This window comes from Anarhichas minor, unplaced genomic scaffold (genome assembly GCF_050575085.1).
Source record: "Anarhichas minor isolate MPS153535 unplaced genomic scaffold, ASM5057508v1 ptg000010l, whole genome shotgun sequence".
NCBI lineage: Eukaryota > Metazoa > Chordata > Actinopteri > Perciformes > Anarhichadidae > Anarhichas > Anarhichas minor.
This window is the reverse complement of record NW_027466456.1, coordinates 465,001-486,892: the sequence shown is the minus strand read 5'-3', so window position 1 is coordinate 486,892 and position 21,892 is coordinate 465,001. Positions and strand designations below refer to the sequence as shown.

Here is a 21,892-nt window from a genome sequence, read left to right as displayed (position 1 = left end):
TATGACGAATAAAATCACTGCGTGCAGAGATGTGTTGTTATGGTTTAAATGTGCGAATGATCGGACAGATCAACCCTCACCATGCTGTTATTTTAATTATAAATTGGTTATGTGTCTGGTTATGTTTTACTTTTGTTAATCTATGTTCTTTAAAAGGACATTTAATAAAAAAGTTTAAGTTATATGATCATCACATTGGCCTTGACATATTTATATTAAAATAGTAAGATAAGATGCTATTTTTAAACAACAAAAATGGGTTTGGCAGCATATACATATTTATTCATATACATATATATTTTTTTTTTTGAATAAAAATATACTATAAAAAAATTAAATACCATACGGATATGTAACATTTACCTTACTGTACTATGATAATAGTAATATTAATATTAGTTAAACAATGGTTAGAAATATTTAACCGTGTAATGTTTACGAAAATAAATAAATAAAATAAAGTGTAAGGCCAATTTGCTGTAAAAGTTAAGCTACATGAATAACTGTTTTATCATTTAATTTCACATGTATTGTCCAGATCTGATCTGCAGCAGCACACTCAATATTAATATATTGCTATTTATATCTGCTTTATTATTAAGAATTAAATTAATCTATGTGGATATGAAGGGCCGTTGACTTTTGCTTTATTTTTATGATATTTTCTATCAAAAACTATATATTTAACTGTTAATTATTAAGGAGAGCTTGTCAGTTTAACTGTGGAAAATATGAATGGACACGTTTTTTTTCTATTTTAAGATCCTTCTGTCATTGGCTCGCTGAATTTGGACTGTACCATCTTTTATAATCCTAGCAAAACGTCCCTTTTTGTCAGCAGGTTTCGGCCAAATAAAAATACACCACGTTTGTTCTTCGTCTTAATATCATACATGTATTCATAATTAAGTATCTTCTCGTCAATATCTTACAGCATAACCATATATATTTTATTTTTCACCTTCGACAGTGAAAAGTGGTTCGTTCCTGTCACTCTGGAAGCAGGAGTCAACATGGCGTCTGAACAGGTCCGTTATGTTCAATATTTGTCGTTTTTACCTCGTTTTTTTGCTAGTAATGTAATGCTTTATGTTCCCGAGTAACCTGGAGTAATAAATACTAACGTACTGGGCTCTGTAGTTGGCTCTACGTGTCGTAAACACCGGCCTGCACGACAATGAGGCTGTCGACTGTGTTTTCTGTGCTGCTGCTATAATGAGTGCTGTTTATTTTTAGACAGGCAGTCTGTGGGTCATTTAAGTGAAGATGCATTCCAGAGCAGAGCACAAATAGGACCTTAAAACATCTCAGTATATACAATTAAACTGTGACATTGACGAGAGGAAGATAATCAGATTTTAAAATGTTAACTCCGGTCTGGGTGTTATCAGACTATTAAACTAAGCATATGTAAGGAAATGGTTGTTTTTGTATTTGTAGGCTGATTCTATAATTTAAAAATGAATTATTTCACTTGATTTAAAGGGCCAGTGTGCAGAATTTATGGGGATCTTAGCAGAAATGGAATATGATATTCATAACTGTTTGAATTTGTGTATAATCACCTGAAACTAACAATCGTTGTGTGTTAGCTCAGAACATTGGTGGCCAAACCGTGGCCCGCTGACCCTTTTCAAAGGACACATAGTGAATTATTTAAAGTTAAACTAGAACATGGCATGAGCATATTTCTTTTATTATTTATTTTCTTGTGTGTACGTTGCATTTCTTAGTATTAACACTAGATGTCGCTGCCATTTAGAACACCTACTGGACCTGCATTGATGACTAGTCGTTATCATTTACCTCTGTTGATCAGGTGAACATGGCGGAACAGAAAAGACGGAAGATAGCGAGTGCTGAAAAGTCAAGAGGAAGTGCGTTTGTTTAATTTGCAAGAAATCTGTTGCGGTGATGAAATAGTATAATGTTTGAAGAACCTAGAAACACACTTTGTTTGCGGTATAAGTGGTTGAAAACTACACCGTTACTATTGTTTGACTTGTGACTGAGGAGGAGTGACGTAGAGACGCCGTATACGTCTCTGGTAGAGACCTGTCAATCACTGTGTAGCCCCGCCCTAAAGCATCCCCTGCTTTATGGTCTGTTTGACTCTAAATGGACCATAATGTACTAAATGAACATCATGCTGTATTGAAGAAGACTTGAAACTAGAGATTGAGACCATAAACTCATGTTTACAATGTTTACTGAGGTAATAAATCAAGAGAGAAGTAGTCATTTTCTCATAGACTTCTATACAACCAGAGGAGTCGCCCCCTGGTGGACACTAGAGAGAATGCAGCTTTAACACATGAAGCTTTGGCTTCACTAGGCAGAACCGGAGGTTACCACCTGGTCTACACCGAGTCCGCCATTTTTCTACAGTAGCCCAGAACAAACAAACCAAACACTGGCTCTAGAAAGCGCCTTACATGTTTTTTTGCGTTACATGAGGGCCACCGTAGTTCTACGACACGCTTGTGAAACTGTGGTAACGTGAGACGCAAAGTGCAAAAACAACGTGGTATGGCCAGCTACCGTAAAGTTGTCGGCCTTTGTCTAATATTTTTATTGCATGATTGTTCAACCTCTCTAGCGTCACTGATGAACCACAACGTTTCACAGTAACTGATGTTCACAGCAACATATTTTTAGTGTCATCATGCCTCAGAGATTGTTTTGCCTTCCAGGAGAACTCCAACGGGCCCGTGAAGAAGTCCATGCGAGAGAAGGCCATAGAGAGACGTGGTATCAACAAGGAGCACAACAGTAACTTCAAAGCAGGCTACGTACCCATAGAAGAAGAACGTCTCCATAAGACGGGGCTGAGAGGACGCAAGGGAAACATGGCTGTTTGCATCGTCATCCTCCTCTTCCTCCTCGCCTTAATTAACCTCATTGTGAGTTCTACTAATGTCCTCTTGATTACACAGGATGATGATAAATAGTTGACACAGAATCATTGACCATAAAGAGGTGTGTGTGTGTGTGTGTGTGTGTGTGTGTGTGTGTGTGTGTGTGTGTGTGTGTGTGTGTGTGTGTGTGTGTGTGTGTGTGTGTGTGTGTGTGTGTGTGTGTGTGTGTGTGTGTGTGTGTGTGTGTGTGTGTGTGTGTGGTTCTCCTCCACAGTCAGGGTTCTACTACAGTAGATGAGTTTATAGAACAGACAGGAGAACCAGCACAGGAGCAAAGTAATGTTCTGCTGTGGACGTATTCTAGACTCCTAAAATAATCTATACAAACACACCTCATACAAACACCCTGATAAACATCACTACTATCTCTGTTAATATCTGCAATACCTCCACTGTCCCTCAGATCACTCTGGTGATATGGACAGTGATCCGGATCGGTCCGAATGGCTGCGACAGCATAGAGTTCCATGAGACCGGCCTGCTGCGCTTCAAACAGAAGGCGGACATGGGCATTGTTCACCCGCTGCACAAGAGCACAGTAGGAGGCCGCAAGGACCAGGACCTAGTCCTCGTCGGCAACAATAATCCGGTGAGAAACACACAGAGGAGACTGACGAAGATGACACACGGTGTGCACACTTTTTAACACTCTTCTCTTTAATTTTGTTTATGCCGGACCAGGTTGTGTTCCAGCAAGGCACCACTAAGCTGAGCGTGGAGAAGGACAAGACCTCGATCGTCAGCGACGTTGGCATATCCTTCACAGACCCTCGCACACAGACCACGTTCTTCAGCACGGACTTTGAAAACCACGAGTTCCATTTGCCCAAAGGAGTCAAAGTTCTCAGCGTTAAGAAGGCTTCCACAGAAAGGGTGTGTGTGTGAAACGCTAATAACGTCTGATTATAACATGAGTTAATGTATTAGTGTTTGACAACCAAAGTACCATCAGTACACAATAACACATAATGGTCATGGGAAATGTAATTTTTAGACATTTAGCAAATTAATAAATAAAGCATTAAATAGTCCCCAAGAACACACTGAATGTCATCAGTGTAAGATAGATGAAGGCGCTGAAAACTGATGCTGGAGTATCTTCAGAGTCAGTTTCTGAATGTCTCTGAGGGACCGAACAGCCAGAGAGACGAGGAAGTCTGCACTTCAATAATCGGAGAGAATCTGAAGTAAAAAGCAGGAGTGCAAAGCTGATGAATACAAATCTCTAACAGAGGTTGATGAGACTTTATCTTAATAATGATAAACTCTCTCAAAACAATGATACTATTTCGAGATACTAAGTCATTGTTTTGAGATAATTTGATAAACTTTCACAAAACAATGACAAACTTTCTCATGTGTCAAATCTCATGTGTCTGATTGTAGATCACCAGTAGCGCTTCATCTGACCTGAACATCAAAGGGGACAGCAAGGCCATCATTCGAGGAAACGAGGGCGTCAACATCATGGGCCGAACTGTAGAGTTCAAGATGGGAGGAGGCATCGAGCTCCGGGCTGTAAGCATGGAGTTTAATCTTGTTCTCTAACCTCTGACTTAGTATCACAATATCATGATATACGTTCTCAAAACAATGAGAAACTTTCTCAAAATGGAAAATGTTTCTTTCAAAATAAAAGTTTCACAAACTTTTGCATGAACACATTCCAAAGACGAGAGGACAGACGGTGTTATTTCCTCTCTTTGCAGGAGAACAGCATCGTCCTGAACGGATCCGTCATGTTCAACACGTCACGCATCCCTAACTCAGCAGGAGACGTGTACTTCGATGAGGGCATGGAGAGGTACAAGCTCTGCATGTGTGCAGACGGGACTCTGTTCCGTGTGCAGGTCAAATATCCCAACATGGGCTGCCAGACTTCAGACAACCCGTGTAGAAAAGCTCACTAGACGTCTGCTTTTTATTTATTTTTACATCCGGTCCGTCACCGCTGAGGTCAGATCACAACTTTGCGTGTATAGTGAAATTCCGTGAGACATTTATCAACGATACCTCTGCAGTACAACCGTCACATTCAGTATTCCTCATTTTGTGTTTGCCAAACGGGAATAATTGTGTTGCAGATTGTTGCCACTTGCCCAAAGATACGACAAACTTGTTAGTGCTGCAGTATTTTCTTATATTTTTTATTGCAGGTGTGCCAACGTTATCTAAAGCATGTGTAATGCCATGACGCTCCCAGATGTAACGTCAGACTGGGGTTTACTGCCCATTGATAGCAGTCAGAAGCTGTATTTACTTTTTGCCTTACCGTCCAGTATTACTAAAACACAAAACCTTGAAGAGATTTTATTTGTTCATTGTTGCTGGCAGCTTTGTTTGACATTTTCTTTATTATAAACACTACATGATTATAATGTTTATGTTACATTACATTTTAGGATAAACTGTAAAAGAAAAAGATATATCATAAGCCATCCAGTAATGCTAAAGTCTCTTTCTTAGACTGTCTATCATGCACGTGCCAATGGATTTACAAGGGATGATGAAGAATATAATATATATGTAATAATCACATTTTTACAGCAAGAATAATACAGTATTGAAAAACAGGAGGAGAGTGTGTGCACTAAGTTACGCTACAGACTAATTCTCTTTAAATGTTGATGTCAGGAGAGTTTAAATCAGTCGTTTGGTTTGAAGCTTTTATTGAGTGGTTTGAATTTTGTGCAATATAGTAAAAAAAAATATTTGAATTTCATTTTGCTTTGGATCGTTTTGTGTGTTTTATAAATGTGCTGATGTTGAGAAATGTCAGAAAGCAGTTTGTTCTCAGAGCATTTCAGACGTGATGATCACGTCTCCTACAAAATAATGTTCCCTTACAACTAAACTGCACTCTGGATTATGTTCAGAGGGAAACTTTCTCCTGGATTAAGGAAACGTATATATATGGATATGGATATGTTTTAAATAAAACACAAAAAGATACAAAACTACTTTGTTCGGATTAAAGAAAACATGGAGGTTTGGCTTGAAATGAAACAAACGAACATGTTTATGGAACAAAAGTACTTTGCTATGTTTAGGTAACAGAAGTACTTATATTTAGGCATAAAGTACTTTATGTTTTGGCAACAAAAGCACTACTTGGTTTACTTTAGACAACAAAAGTACTTCAAGTTTAAACAACACAAGTATTTGGTTCACACAGACTTTTCGGACTCATTTGAAAGTCATTTGTGATTTTTGATAAGCAAATGTAGTCGAGGACAAAATCTATTTCGCTTGAAACATAATTCACAAATCAGTTTGTTTGTATGAGAATGTAGTTTTTAGGAGACGAGGCTGTTGTGAGATCAACTAAATGAAAATAACAGGATTGTCCAACATTTCATTGCTGTGTTTGTTTCAATAAAGAAACATGTTGCTACTTGAAACTTCTCATCATTGGTTTCAGGAAATGTCTCGAGTGTTTACATTTAAAACCACAAAGTACAGTTTTATTATCTAAAAGTACTTTATGTTTAGGCAACGAAAGTACTACTTGGTTATGTTCAGGAAACAAAATTACTACTTGGGTATGTTCAGGAAACAAAAGTACTACTTGGGTATGTTCAGGAAACAAAAGTACTACTTGGTTATGTTCAGGAAACAAAAGTACTACTTGGGTATGTTCAGGAAACAAAAGTACTACTTGGGTATGTTCAGGAAACAAAAGTACTACTTGGGTATGTTCAGGAAACAAAAGTACTACTTGGTTATGTTCAGGAAACAAAAGTACTACTTGGGTATGTTCAGGAAACTAAAGGACTTTATGTTTAGGCAACAAAAGTACTACTTGGTTTGGCTAAAAGTACTTAGTTGTCTAACATTTCATTGTTGTGTTTGTTTCAAAAAAGAAACATGTTACTACGTTAACCTTCTTATCATTGGTTTCAGGAAATACCTCAAATGTTTACATGGTCATTTAAACCCATAAAGTACTGTTTTATTATCTCACAGAATGTGGTGCCATAAGCTGTCAGGATCAGAGTTATCGGTCATACATGCACAGAAAGAAAAACCAATCACAGTAAGACATTAACTTCACGTGTAAATGATTGAATGAATCGCAGAACGGCATCTTCGGGGTCGCTGCTCGTTAAGCTCGACGCAGCGAAAATACTCCTCAGACTTTGATCAGAAACTGACGGAGACAGAGAGTGAGACACTCTGGGAGTGAAGAGACAAGTCACAAGTTTTCTGTCAGCTTGACAGAGGACACGAAGGTGAGTTTTTCTGTTATTTATTATTGTAATTTGATGATACAAAGATGGGTGTAAAAATGGATGTTATTGTCTTCTTTTTGAGTGATTCTGTGGTCCGTCCTCTCAGGACCGGGCTGCGATGGCAGGGACACCGGGGAGGTTCCTGGCCGCTGTGCTGCTTCTTGTCTCCTCTGGACTCCACCGCTCCTCCACCTGTCCAGACTCCTGCACCTGTACGAGAGCTCCCCTGTTGAACTGCTCCTCCACCGGCCTTTCCTCCGCACCCCAACTCCTCCGGGACTCCGTGGCCGAGCTGGACTTGTCTCATAACCTCCTGGACTCCGTGAGCCTCGACCAGCCGCATTGTAACCTCAGGGACGTTTGGCTGGGCGACAACGGCATCACACGCTTGTCTCTCTGCGTGGAGAGAAACCGCGGACGGAGACGTCTCCGTGGATCGAGGACTTGGAGAGGACGGGGGTGTGAGTCCTGGGCCCCCGCCCTGCAGCTGCTATCTGTTGAGAGGAATCAGCTACAGCAACTTCCACAGGGTGAGTCAGTGAGATAATGTGCTATATAAAACACATGAGCAGCAGTACATTCAATAAAGTAAAATCAAAAGTAAAAGTACTTCTCTTTTGTTATGTTATTAAGTCATTAGTAGTGATCACTTTGATGTTGTGAAGCTGGAGCTAATTTAAATTATTGATCTATAACAGTGAGTCATATTTTAGAGAAAAAAAATCTTCCTCGTTCCTGTGCCTCTCAAAAACTATTTTTTATATATTTTCTTAAATATAATGATGTATTTTTGTAGTCCAACAGGAAGTTAGCGTCACACTGGTCCCCTCCACAAACAGCCAATGGGATTCTATCATTTGGATTATTGTAGAAAATAATCTCTGTGGCAAACACACAAAATAATAATCAGAAGTGCAAACACGCTGTCAAACATTCCCAGTTTTAGGACTGATTCTTGCAGCACTTCATTATGTACAGTACAGTGTTCACAACAGTGCACGGTATCTTATAACGACCTGTAGACCACTCCCAACATGCTCTGAGGATAAATAGTTAGTAATGTGTATTGTCTGGGTGTGTTCCCACTATAAACATGTCCTGTTGCATCACTCAGGTGTATAAACAGGAGATAAACACACTTCAGTAAGCTCAACCTTGAACCCCTTAAAGGGCCAGTGTGTTGGATTTAGGGAGATCTATTGGCAGATATGGAATATAACATTCATAACTATGTTTTCTTTGGTGTATCATCACCTGGAACTAAGAAGCGTTGTGTGAGCCCTTCGGGAGGCGGAGTCCGCCATGTTGCAAACCAGACACCGACTCTAGAGAGAGACTTTTAATGTCTTTAGTTATCTGAAGGCCACCGTAGAGGGAGGTGGTGTATTCAGATGGGATATTTAGTTGGGTGCAATCTGCAAGCTCACCACTAGAGGCCACTAAATCCTACACACTGCTCCTTTCAAAATGAAGTGCCAGGCCTTAAAAAAGAATCTATCCAATATTTCACAAACAAAAGCAAACAATAGGGGCATGAAGATGACTTTAACTTTGTGTATCAGAACTTTGTTGGGGGGGTTTTCTACTGTCACATTTACCATCTTGTGAATTGAATCAGGTAAATTACACATAAATAGCCTTCTTTTTACTTGTGTGTGTGGGTGGTTAAAAGATAATGCATCCGATAGTGAAGTTGCACAGTCGACACACATGCACAGATTTAACTGCCCTCCGTGGTGTCGTTGTTCTATGAGTCACACCTGAGAGGTATGTTGTTTACCGAGTTCTGCCTAAAAAAGGTGGTCTGAGGTTCACTAATTGGTCCAGATGGTAGAATAAGTAAGTTACTGTCCTCTCATTTGATCCTCGAATATAAACAAACCACATGCTTTATCTTTAGTACTTTGCTCCGCTCAGAAATGATTTAACCTCCCAAGATAATGACACCGTTCACCCTTCAGTCACAGCTTTTATTGACATTCCAGCAGCTCAATTATAGGTGTAAACGCGCAGCACAACTTTAAAGTTTCATGTTATTACGTAGAATTCCTGCTGCTCGATTGAACATGTGTTTCAAAAGAAATGCATTCACCATCTAGCCTTTTTCTTTTTTAAAGGCGCGTGCGTGCGTGCGTGCGTCCCATTTACTGAGCGAGAGTTGACAATCATAGACTTCTTTCCTTCTTGGTATTCAGCTCACAGTGCCTCTCTAATGAAGCACAGACCCACAGTGCTGTACTTCAGCCCAGCAGTCTCAGGGAGATTGTCTCGGGCTGCTGAAGAAGAGGAATGAACACCGCAGAAGATACAAACTGTAGAGTGTTTCACAGTGGAAATAAACCAGAAGTATTTGGATTCATATTCCAGTGAAGGCATGTTCATTTATTCAGACCCTTTACACTATTAACTATCTGGAAGTCCAGAGAGAGAGAGAGAGACCTATAACATAAGGTTTATTTCTTGCTCCCTTTGTATGGAGGACTAAAGATGTCATAACAAATAAATGAGTAAATAAATAACTATAAATAAATTAAATAATAAAGAAAGAAATGTAGAAATAAAAGCCTCACCTATCAAATAAATGTGCAGGTCAATTTAAAAAAGAAATATGCACAGAATTAGAAAATGGAATAACAAACAAAATGCATTTATTTATTTGACATATTTATGTCAACTTATTTTTATATTCATATTTAATTTTCTTTGTTTATTTATTTTTACTAATTTCCTTATTTATTCAAATGAATAAATACAGTTTACCTAATTATACCATATAATAAATAGCCTGGTGTACACTGTTTACATAGACATTGACTGCTGCTATTAATCACTTTACTGTCACTTTACTATGGCATTTGTCTTCAAATTTAGTTTAGTTTCTATTTTTTATACAACCATTTTTTTCTTTGTTACTTTCTATACTTGTCATTTATTTCTGTCCGTGTACTGCTGCATCAATAAAGGTTAATCTTCATTTTATTTATTTATTTTCAAACTAACCAGCACATTTATTTGATACATTTTTATTTCTACATCTCTTTCCTAATATCTTATTTATATCTACTTGTTTTCTGTCATCCAGGGCTGGACGTTATCGAGACCCTGCAGGTTCTGCAGCTCTCCTTTAACAGGATCTCAACTCTACGACCAGGAGAGCTTCGCCACCTCCGCCAGCTCAAAGAGCTACACCTCCAACATAACCTCATCTCAAGTCTCCATCCACAGATGTTCCAGGATTTAGTGCAGCTCCGGGTAACACTGATCTTTTAATCTCACTTCTTAAAAACATGCACAAAGTATTTAATTTTCCATCAATAAACTCAGTGATGCCACGTATTCTTTGTTCATCTGCCATTTTCAGAAAATCCTCCAATTAAAAGATAATGCAGCTCTTAATTAGAAAATGTTTATGTGATCACTTTACATGTGTCAACCTCAAGTGAGTCCATATTGTGTTCTCCTCAAAGGTCCTTGATCTGAGCTTCAACATGTTGACCAGCCTCCATCCTTTGACGTACCTTTCTCTGCATAACATTGGAGCAGACGTCAGGCTGGGGGGCAACAGGTGGCAGTGTGATTGCAGTATGCGCAGTCTAAGGAGGAGAATGGCCTTTGACGGCAGCAGAGGCCTGCAGGCCTGGAGCCTGGTGTGTGCCTCCCCCTCCGTCCTCTCAGGCAGAGACCTGCTGCAGCTGGAGGACGACGACCTCAACTGTTTCAGTACTGAAAATGGGCCAGAGCTCCACCGAGATGTGACGGTCTACAGGGGCTCTGAGATACTGCTGTCTTGTGCTCCACAAGGTAACAGTCACAAGTGTACAATAACTTAAACATATAAAACAATGTTGGTATGTTTCTGCAAACCACAGATATTTTGAATGTGGACATTTTTTGCATTCGGTCAAAGCAACTATTATAGTAAATCAAGCAGAGCAAGTGACGTAGTATATTATAGCAACCGTTATTGAAAGTTTAAAAAGCTATAATAAAGAGTATAACAAGCGAGAAAGTCCTCTAAGGGAGGTTTGGTGGATGGGTTGAACAAACACAGGACTCTCCAGGTGACAATTGTTCATCAATGTTGACTTTACGCTCGTTAAGTAACGTTGCTTAAATAAGTCCACCAAGGGTGGTCATTTATTGACACTAATTAAGTGATGTTGCTTTTTTGCTATGTTGTTTCGCTGCGTTGTTTCATTAAGGAAGTATGTAACATTGTAACGTTACGTACATACATTATTATTTTAACACAAACCAAAGTAGTTTTGATGCCTAAACCTAACCAGTCGTTTCAAAACATTAACCATGTGAAATTGTGCGTTTCTGCAAGCGTGATACTAGTCTGATATGAAGAAAAAAAAAATGTAAATGTATTTTTTTTGGTTCAGAAACGATTACATTCAATGTATCCTGTGGTTTGCAAAAATGTACAATGCCAACAATTTTTCTGGCGATTTGAAAACAATGTAGGTCTGTCTAACTGTAAATATTGTCTTTGTTGAAGATTCGGTGTGGTGGACGCCCAGTGGTGAAGCATCCGTGAGTCAACCTCAGGCTGGTCTGGTCATCAGTGACATCAAGGAAACAGACACAGGAGTATATGTGTGTGTGTCTGAAAAACACAAAGTTGTGTCTGTTTTTAACTTCCAAATCAGTAAAGTAGGAGGTGCGAGAAGAAAAACTAGAAGTTTACCCGGAACCAGCCGACAAATAATCCCACAAGGAACCCTAAACGGGACCGGCCAAGAAAGGACTCAGAGAGCGACACAGTCTGACTTGGCTCTGGCTGTGTGTTTGTCTGTTTTCATCACGTTTCTGATAGCCTTTATCCTGGGAGTCCTAGCAAGACCTTGTATTGATGTTCTTTGGAGAAGGGTCACCACGAAGAAAAGCTCCTCTGCAACCAACTCTGTCTCATCTGTAGAACAAAGACAATATGACAATGAGGCCTACTCCATCGGTGAGGAACCAGAACACATAGGAACTCACAGGGAGAGGAGGGTTACATTCAGCACTGTGGACTTTAGAGAAGACAGCAATGTCAAATATTATGATACCGTAGCCGCTGGCAATCAGGAACGTATCAATAATGATGCAGTGATTGAATGTGAAGCAACTGAGGCTGAGAGAGATACAAATAGAGCTGGAGATTCAGGAAGTGAAAACAGTTTGCGACAGAGTAGTCCAGAGGATAGCCAGAGAGACCTCTCAGGCTTCACTGATAAAGTCCGCACACATAAAATAGAGTTTGAACACATCCCAGATCCTGTTGAGGAGAGAGGAAGCTTGTCTTCATGCTCAGATTCTTCACTATCTGATAAAGTGACCCGGGGAGACCACTCGACACAAAAGTCTCGTCAGCTGGTAAAGGACGCTGTTCAGCAGAGAGCTGATTCTTCAACAGCTACAAAAGTAGAGGTGCCACAAATTCCCATAGAGGGCACAAGTAAACTTTCTGGCTTTTCTACAGAACCTTTTGCCGATTGGTCACCACATACAAATAACACCAACCTAACGGACCCTGATCTGTGGCAGGAGAATGAAGAACAATTTGAATTCAGCGATTCTGTTCGAAGCACCTCTGCGAGGTCCAGCGGTGTGTGGAGTTCTTTTAATGATTCGAAACCCACTTTTAATAAACAGAAGACGGATGATTCGTCCAGCTCCAGCTCACACATCAGTGAGGATGAGCCGACACAATACACTGTGAACTCAGACCAGGTGGAGATGGATTTAGAAAGAGACCTTAAACAGGATGCTAACTTTGAACAGCAGATCCACGGTGAAGACGCTGTCAGGCCTTCAGTGCAATTTAATCAGGGTGATTACAAATATGACACACAAAGGCCTGCAGTGAGACCACAGGACTCCTTTTCCTCTCTTTCCAGTGACAGTGATGGCGAGGGGTACACAGTCAAAAAAGTGCCCAGTTTGGCCGTTACCAGTCACGGTAAGAGTCTGAATACCGGAGCAACTTTATCCCCCGCAGCTTATTCATCCACTTCAAGCAGTGAGAGTGAAGCAGAACACAATACTAACCTGGATCGCCAATATATCCCCAAAATCAAGAGGCGTGTGGATAGCAACGCCAAGTTACCGGCGTCTGATTTATCTTCAAGTGATGAGAGTACAGCTGAAACGACAAAATACACAAAGAAGCAGGGGCAAGGAGAGGTGGACATGGTGGGGCTTCCAATTACAGAGTATCAGTCTGTAAGAAATAATACCATGAAGCCACAATGGTCGGCTCTGGATCTTGTCCATACAAAGCCCATCAAGAGACGTGCACCACCACCACCTACTGATTCTTATTCTAGAGTTGAGGGTGCAGATAAAACAATGCAGAAGCAAGGAGAGACTAGCGTGAAGAGGCTTCCAATTGGAGTATCTCAAACAGGAAGTCAGGACACAAGGTGGCCTGCCCTTGATCTTGAGGATACTACACACATCAAGAGACATCTAGATATCAAAGCACCATCACCACCTCCTGATTCATCATCTAGTAGTGACAGTGAGGATGAAACAACAGACCAAAGAAAGAAACAGAAGCAAGAGATGTCCATGGCAAGGCTTCCTAGTAAGGCATCTCCAACTGTAAGTTCTGACCCACAAACACAGTGGCCTGTCCTTGATGTAAAGGCTACTACACGCATCAAGAGGCGTCTAGATATCAAAGCACCATCACCACCTCCTGATTCATCATCTAGTAGTGACAGTGAGGATGAAACAACAGACCAAATAAAGAAACAGAAGCAAGAGATGTCCATGGCAAGGCTTCCTAGTAAAGTATCTCCAACTGTAAGTTCTGACCCACAAACACAGTGGCCTGTCCTTGATCTAAAGGCTACTAGACGCATCAAGAGGCGTCTAGATATCAAAGCACCATCACCACCTCCTGATTCATCATCTAGTAGTGACAGTGAGGATGAAACGACAGACCAAATAAAGAAACAGAAGCAAGAGATGTCCGTGGCAAGGCTTCCTAGTAAAGTATCTCCAACTGTAAGTTTTGACCCACAAACACAGTGGCCTGTCCTTGATCTAAAGGCTACTACACGCATCAAGAGGCGTCTAGATATCAAAGCACCATCACCACCTCCTGATTCATCATCTAGTAGTGACAGTGAGGATGAAACAACAGACCAAATAAAGAAACAGAAGCAAGAGATGTCCATGGCAAGGCTTCCTAGTAAAGTATCTCCAACTGTAAGTTTTGACCCACAAACACAGTGGCCTGTCCTTGATCTAAAGGCTACTACACGCATCAAGAGGCGTCTAGATATCAAAGCACCATCACCACCTCCTGATTCATCATCTAGTAGTGACAGTGAGGATGAAACAACAGACCAAAGAAAGAAACAGAAGCAAGAGATGTCCGTGGCAAGGCTTCCTAGTAAAGTATCTCCAACTGTAGGTTTTGACCCACAAACACAGTGGCCTGTCCTTGATCTAAAGGCTACTAGACGCATCAAGAGGCGTCTAGATATCAAAGCACCATCACCACCTCCTGATTCATCATCTAGTAGTGACAGTGAGGACGAAACAACAGACCAAATAAAGAAACGGAAGCAAGAGATGTCCATGGCAAGGCCTCCTAGTAAAGTATCTCCAACTGTAAGTTTTGACCCACAAACACAGTGGCCTGTCCTTGATCTAAAGGCTACTAGACGCATCAAGAGGCGTCTAGATATCAAAGCACCATCACCACCTCCTGATTCATCATCTAGTAGTGACAGTGAGGATGAAACAGACCAAATAAAGAAACAGAAGCAAGAGATGTCCATGGCAAGGCTTCCTAGTAAAGTATCTCCAACTGTAAGTTTTGACCCACAAACACAGTGGCCTGTCCTTGATCTAAAGGCTACGAGACGCATCAAGAGGCGTCTAGATATCAAAGCACCATCATCACCTCCTGATTCATCATCTAGTAGTGACAGTGAGGATGAAACAACAGACCAAATAAAGAAACGGAAGCAAGAGATGTCCATGGCAAGGCTTCCTAGTAAAGTATCTCCAACTGTAAGTTCTGACCCACAAACACAGTGGCCTGTCCTTGATCTAAACGTTACTACACGCATCAAGAGGCGTCTAGATATCAAAGCACCATCACCACCTCCTGATTCATCATCTAGTAGTGACAGTGAGGACGAAACAACAGACCAAATAAAGAAACGGAAGCAAGAGATGTCCATGGCAAGGCCTCCTAGTAAAGTATCTCCAACTGTAAGTTTTGACCCACAAACACAGTGGCCTGTCCTTGATCTAAAGGCTACTAGACGCATCAAGAGGCGTCTAGATATCAAAGCACCATCACCACCTCCTGATTCATCATCTAGTAGTGACAGTGAGGATGAAACAGACCAAATAAAGAAACAGAAGCAAGAGATGTCCATGGCAAGGCTTCCTAGTAAAGTATCTCCAACTGTAAGTTTTGACCCACAAACACAGTGGCCTGTCCTTGATCTAAAGGCTACGAGACGCATCAAGAGGCGTCTAGATATCAAAGCACCATCACCACCTCCTGATTCATCATCTAGTAGTGACAGTGAGGATGAAACAACAGACCAAATAAAGAAACGGAAGCAAGAGATGTCCATGGCAAGGCTTCCTAGTAAAGTATCTCCAACTGTAAGTTCTGACCCACAAACACAGTGGCCTGTCCTTGATCTAAACGTTACTACACGCATCAAGAGGCGTCTAGATATCAAAGCACCATCACCACCTCCTGATTCATCATCTAGTAGTGACAGTGAGGACGAAACAACAGACCAAATAAAGAAACGGAAGCAAGAGATGTCCATGGCAAGGCCTCCTAGTAAAGTATCTCCAACTGTAAGTTTTGACTCACAAACACAGTGGCCTGTCCTTGATCTAAAGGCTACTAGACGCATCAAGAGGCGTCTAGATATCAAAGCACCATCACCACCTCCTGATTCATCATCTAGTAGTGACAGTGACGAAGAAAAAACAAACCCCATAAAGAAAGAGAGGCCAGGGGTGGTGGGAGTTGCAGGGTGGCCATTTCAAGAAATAGTAAGTCATGATCCACAAACACATTGGCCTGTCCTAGATCTAGAGCAAATTACTTGTGTCAAGAGGCGTCTAGACTTCAAAGCCCCATCACCACCTCTTGATTCATTATTAAGTGGTGGGAGTACGAACCATACAGTGGAAGCTATCAAAAATTTTTCCCGTCACTCATCAAGCAGCTCAGATGAGCAAGAGGAGGGGGTGAAAGATTTAAGATACCCTCAAACAACAGAACTAGAGACAAGATGGCCTGGACTGGACCTCAACAGTGCCTTCCATGTCAAAAGGCGCCTGGATATCAAGGCACGTTCACCTCCACCCGAGTCCTCTTCCAGCAGTGATCATGAGAGTGAAGGTGGGATTACAAATCTACCTATGAAAGTAGAGAAGGACAGAACTGATGTAGGGATTACAGGTTATCAACCAGGACGAGGGTTGTCTGGCATTAAAGTGAGTGTCCCCCTTGTCAAGAAACGTTTGAATATCAAAGGACCATCTCAACCAACGGACTCCTGCTCTTCCAGCCGTGACAATGAAAGCAAACTTTCAAGCCACACAGTAAAACATGAGAGGGACAAAGGATATGTGGGAATCACAGATCATGAGCATCAGACGAAGTTGCATAAACTGAGTCCGGGTGTCCCCTACATCAACAGACGTCTGGATTTCAAAGCACCATCACCACAACCAGATCCGGAGCTTAGTAATGCGTCTCCAGGCTCTCGACAATCCAAATTAAACTCTTCCGGAAGTGACAGGGAACATAAGTACGCTAAACTAGGATTGGGAGTATCTGCCATATCAAAGGCCACTGAAAAGGACTTCATTAGATTGCCAAAGACCCCAGTGTTAAACACGTCTCGCAGTCCAAAGACAGACCACAATATAAAATTAGAAAAGTATACAGGTATTAAAGATGAAGTGGGGGACAAAACAAGTGGCAACATCAGCACAACACCAGAGATAAACACAGAACTTCAGTCACGTTGGGCCACGATGAACCTGGGTATCTCCCGCTTCAGAAAGCGACTTGAAATCACATCGCAAACACATGAACCACCAAATCTGCCCTCCTCACCTCCACCTGACTCCCGCTCTTCTTCCAGCAGTGAGACTGGGAGTAAGAGCAGCAGAACAACACGAAAGAAAAGGGGAGTTGGGATGCAAGGAAAAATACAGACAGAATCATCTTTAACCCCGGAAACCATACCAGTGAATGTTTCTCTCAGTTTGAAGGGTCGAGATGACAACACTGGCGACTCAGTAGAGGTTACAGAGAGATTAAGAAAAGACTATAGCCGACCCACAACTGAGGGAAAGCCAGATACTACGTTGACTGGTTTTGGTATTCCACATTTAAGGAGGTACCTGGATATCAAGGTGAATGAAAAGGCTCCTGCTACACCGCCATTACAGCAACTGCCTGATTCCTCCTCCTCTAGCAGTGAGAATGAAGATGCATCAACAAAACCTGCAGGTGAAGGATGGAGGAAAGAAGCATCCCAGAATCATACCTCTTTATATGTGGCCCACACTGTCAATATCAAACCGGATCAGAGCCAAACAGAGTTGGTTCAGAGGGAGGCCAACTCAGACCTCAAAAGCCAAACTGACTCAGCGTGGCCTCATTTGAGTCTCACCAATATCCCCCATGTCAGGAGGGCTTTGGATATCAGAATACAGAGGGAATCATCCTCCAGCAGTAGTGAGGATGAGACGATAGGCCTCAGTGTTCTTGACCTGAGCCTCGGTGTCCCGCGCATTAAGAGGCGTCTGGATGTCAAGGGACCACTACCAAGTAATTCATCACCTTCCTGCAGCGAGAGCGAAAATGAGGTGATGGGATACACCGCAAACCAAAGCAGACCTGTATCAAACATGTCAGACAATGACTCTCTAATCACTTATAAGCGTGTAATTATCAAAACGTCATCGCTACCAAGTTATTCTTTCTCCCACAGTGGCGAGGGTCAAACTACAGACCGCACAAAGCAAAGACATATGGGGACTGAAGGTGTTGCACAAGAAGGTCCATCCTTTGCCCCAAAGAGAGTTCCCAGTATGAGCTTTGATTTGGTGAAGAGAAGGACCGAGCAGCCCAGACGCACCACAGGTATGGACGTGCCACCCGAGATACGGTGGACCGGTGTCGGTCGTCAGCTGTCTGACTTCTCCATCCCGAGTCCAAGGAGACACCTTGATGTCGGCTTATCGTCTCCACCTGCAGAGCCACAACTCCCCCCACCTGACTCCTCCAGTAGTGAAAGTGATGATAACACAGAACAAGACATAGGGAGGGCAGAAGTGCCACTGATGCAGAAACACTCATCTCTTGGTACCCATAGTGTTTCTCTTGACAAGTTTGACACATTGAAGGCTGCATCCGAGGCCAGGAATGAAAGGAAAGGCCTTGGTGCCCTAAAAGCCATGTCATCGGAGAGACTCAAGTGGGACACGACGGATGAAAATCTAGCCAAGAGTGCATCTCCTCTATTTGAGGTCTATGGTCCACAAGGTGACACCAGGTTTGACTATCGCAAGTCTGAGAAGGAGGTCAGGTCATCAACTTTAAGAGTTACAGATCTGTCGTACAGTATTCCCCGTTACAGGAGGCACGACATTGGAGGTACTGGACCACCGCAGGGGGCTCCGCCTCCTATTCCTGCAACACCACCACCGTACGAGGCTGTAGGGCTGACATGGAGGTCTCCACAGAGCAGCAACACAGAGGAATCTGTCCGTTCCGCAGTTACGCCACAAAACCTGGCAGTATATTCTGATTTCTCAAACGAGAACATTAGTGAAGTTTGATTTTAAAAAGTCAGGCATCCAAAACACTTTAAGTGATTGGCAATGTTTAATCTTAAATTGAATAACAAATATTGTGAATTACATTCTGTTATACAAGTGTTACGCTGGTAATGAAATGGAAATACTAATAATTTATTGTGTGGAACTGTTGAAGGCAGTATTTTATCTTTCTGATTTGCCTCATTTCTGTAAATTACTTTTTAAAAATCATCCATCACAAAGACATCTCCCTGTGATCGATTTTGCAACAAAAATCAATGTCAATTTAATGTTCTTGTATTATTAATACACCTTAATAAAACCAGATCTCTGAACGATAGAGCTTTCATTTGTGGGAATAAGTGCATCTAAAAAGAACGATGGGTACTTTGTACTTTGTTATGGAAAAACTTAACTTAAGAACCCAAATAAAAGCCAGTAAGTTAATAAACCCTTTTATTTATGTATATAGACATTAGGTTATAGTGAAAACAGACATATAGACACTTACATAGTTTACATACATATATACAGTTGGGACAAGGGTGTTCATCCTCCTGCATTGTCATGGGAGAAATACTAAAACATTGATCTCTACACAGTATTTGGTAAGAAAACCAACAACTATCTCGAGACGTGACGCTGATGATTCGCATGGTTAACGACATCAGAGGCGTTCAAACAGTTTCAGCTGCAGTTTCACTGGATTTCATCTTCACAGCAAAATTTTCAATGTGTGTTTTTATGCGTATCATGTAAATAAGAAATAAAATAAATTAGATCCCGGCTGCAGCCACCTGAAGCCGTGTGAGGATGCGTTAAGATGGGCTGAATGCAGGAGGGAACTCCTGCTCCACCGTGAGGTTACAGGTGTGTTCCAGGTCTCAATAGACACAATCATGTCGTTCATCAGAATTAAGAGAACATGATCGTGATTATCAAAAATCAAGCACAAAACTCTTGTACAAAAACAAAAAAACGCATCTGAAAAGAAAATTAAAAGAATCTCATCCATTCACGAAAGGCTCTGTCGGAGCATGCATGCAAATATTAAATCTCGACGATTCAGCATCACACCACAGCCAAAGACAAAGAATTTATACATTTGTTACGAGAACATTATACGAGGCGAAAAGAACGGCGTAGCATCGTCACGCAGTTCCAAACCGATTTAGATCCCAACGAAAGCAAACCTACCTTTCTACTCAAGCCTTTAAGGACCTCGTCCTGAGAAGGGTCACCGGTCTTCCACTGTATTATTATTAATAACACTGTCGGGGGGGGGGGGGGGGGGGGGGAGAGATGCTACTAGTAAGAAACTATCAGTGGACTAAAGGAGGACAAAACAGATGCCACGTATTGAGACAACATGGACACCAACAAGCTCTAAATCGACTCATTACACAGCCCAAAGTCTGAATTCATCCTGAAATAATCCCCGACCACTTCAGTGTGTCTGTGTATATATATACATTTGGGTTTGTGTGTGGGACACACAAAGTGACTTCCATGTTTCGAGGCACAATAATACTCTTACCTACACAACGTAGACGCACGAATCGGTCGTCAGGGCCGATGAGCGCGAGTGGCTCACCGCTGTACTGTGATAAGAGTTAGTAAGCAGCAATGCTGATTTGTTTGGTGTTATGAGGTCTGGAGGGGAGGGGAGGGGGGGGTGGTTAGCAAACTGTTAGCATTAGCTGGAGCAGAAACGGTAGGAAGAAACAAAGAAAAAAAAAAGCTGAAGGGGGAGAAAATGAAACAAATCACTGGCACGAATTAAAAGTAAACAGCACAGGCAACCAGAAAACCTGCGATCAACCGCTTTTTGACACAGTGTGCTTCTTGAAGAACTTAAACAACCAACAATAGTTCGAGCCATCTGTCCAGAAAAAAAAAAAAATCCAAGTCCACCATTCATATTATTTAAAATGTGCCCAGAGTCAAAGTGACCCCCCCGTTTTAAGACTCGGACACAAATGCATGAATGTTTTTTTTTCTTCTGTGAAGACAAACGGGGTGAGGATTGGTTCTCTCTCCCAACCCCCCCCCCCCACACACACACACACACACACACACACACACACACACACACACACACACACACACACACACACACACACACACACGACAACTCACAGTGAGAGAGGGCAATGCCACCTGATGGGGGGGGAGAGATTGCTGCAAGCTTCTATGAAACTTCGGTAGGGGACATGACTCCGCCCCCGCGCGGCATGCACCCACCCACCCACCCACCCACACAGCCTCCAAGCCCACCCCCTCAACCAGGAAGCGCCCACAGTCACTGCTTTACCATTGTTGTATTGTTTACTTGTTGGTAGTTGATTCTCATAGTCGTTTGTTGTCACAGTTGTGTTTTGTTTTTTTTCTCTGCACCTATGACATCTGTCTCTCCTTGTACCATTCCACAAACTCGTCCAACAAAACTGGCCCTGACGAAAGAACGAGACCACATTAGAAAACACTCATTGGTGTGACACTTTCGTGTGTGTGTGTGTGTGTGTGTTCACACTCACAGGCACCGTCCTCGTCGTAGTTGCTGAGGTCCAGGTTGATTGTCCTGCTGAACTCTAAAACATTGCACCATTGGTCCTTGTTGATGACTTTGTACTTGGATTGCTGAGGAACAGTAAAACAAATGAATTACATAAATAACCTCTTTAGTTTCAACAACCCTATTCAATAGGAATCCACCTCTTCGCGTCAAGTCCCGCCCCTCAAAAGCCGACTAGCCAATCATAGCGTAGCATCAGACAACTATTCGGTTCTGCTCCATAGTGTTCATTTTAGCAGCTATTTGACACTTAATCTTTAGATAAAAATGTGTTGAAGTGAACCCGACTGGATTTCCAGCACAATGAATCCCTCGCAGTAGCTTTACTCGCTGACCTTTCAACCCAA

At 41.8% G+C, this 21,892-nt stretch overlaps 2 protein-coding genes across 2 annotated transcripts in view; one reads left to right on the top strand and one right to left on the bottom strand.

The window, feature by feature from the left end:
* Positions 1-1,000: 1,000 nt before the first annotated feature.
* On the top strand, positions 1,001-6,319 carry sgcb (sarcoglycan, beta (dystrophin-associated glycoprotein)). Its single transcript, XM_076087340.1, has 6 exons — positions 1,001-1,028; positions 2,694-2,903; positions 3,322-3,507; positions 3,600-3,791; positions 4,305-4,436; positions 4,628-6,319. The coding sequence occupies exons 1-6, from the start codon at positions 1,014-1,016 to the stop codon at positions 4,826-4,828; spliced, it is 936 nt and encodes a 311-aa protein (XP_075943455.1). The 5' UTR covers positions 1,001-1,013; the 3' UTR covers positions 4,829-6,319.
* Positions 5,060-21,892, bottom strand: part of dcun1d4 (DCN1, defective in cullin neddylation 1, domain containing 4 (S. cerevisiae)) — a 28,047-nt gene continuing 11,214 nt past the window's right edge. The window contains exons 10-12 of the mRNA XM_076087341.1: positions 21,508-21,610; positions 21,285-21,423; positions 5,060-12,068 (exon numbers count right to left, since the gene is read on the bottom strand). Coding sequence (XP_075943456.1) covers positions 21,368-21,423; positions 21,508-21,610 — 159 coding nt within the window. The 3' untranslated portion in view covers positions 5,060-12,068; positions 21,285-21,367. The remainder of the gene's footprint in view (positions 12,069-21,284; positions 21,424-21,507; positions 21,611-21,892) is intronic.

Excerpts from the sequence above, each read along its gene's own strand:
- sgcb (XM_076087340.1), top strand. Across the intron at positions 3,508-3,599 it reads TCGTCGGCAACAATAATCCG|GTTGTGTTCCAGCAAGGCAC; the intron begins GTGAGAAACACA and ends ATGCCGGACCAG. Across the intron at positions 3,792-4,304 it reads AGAAGGCTTCCACAGAAAGG|ATCACCAGTAGCGCTTCATC; the intron begins GTGTGTGTGTGA and ends GTCTGATTGTAG.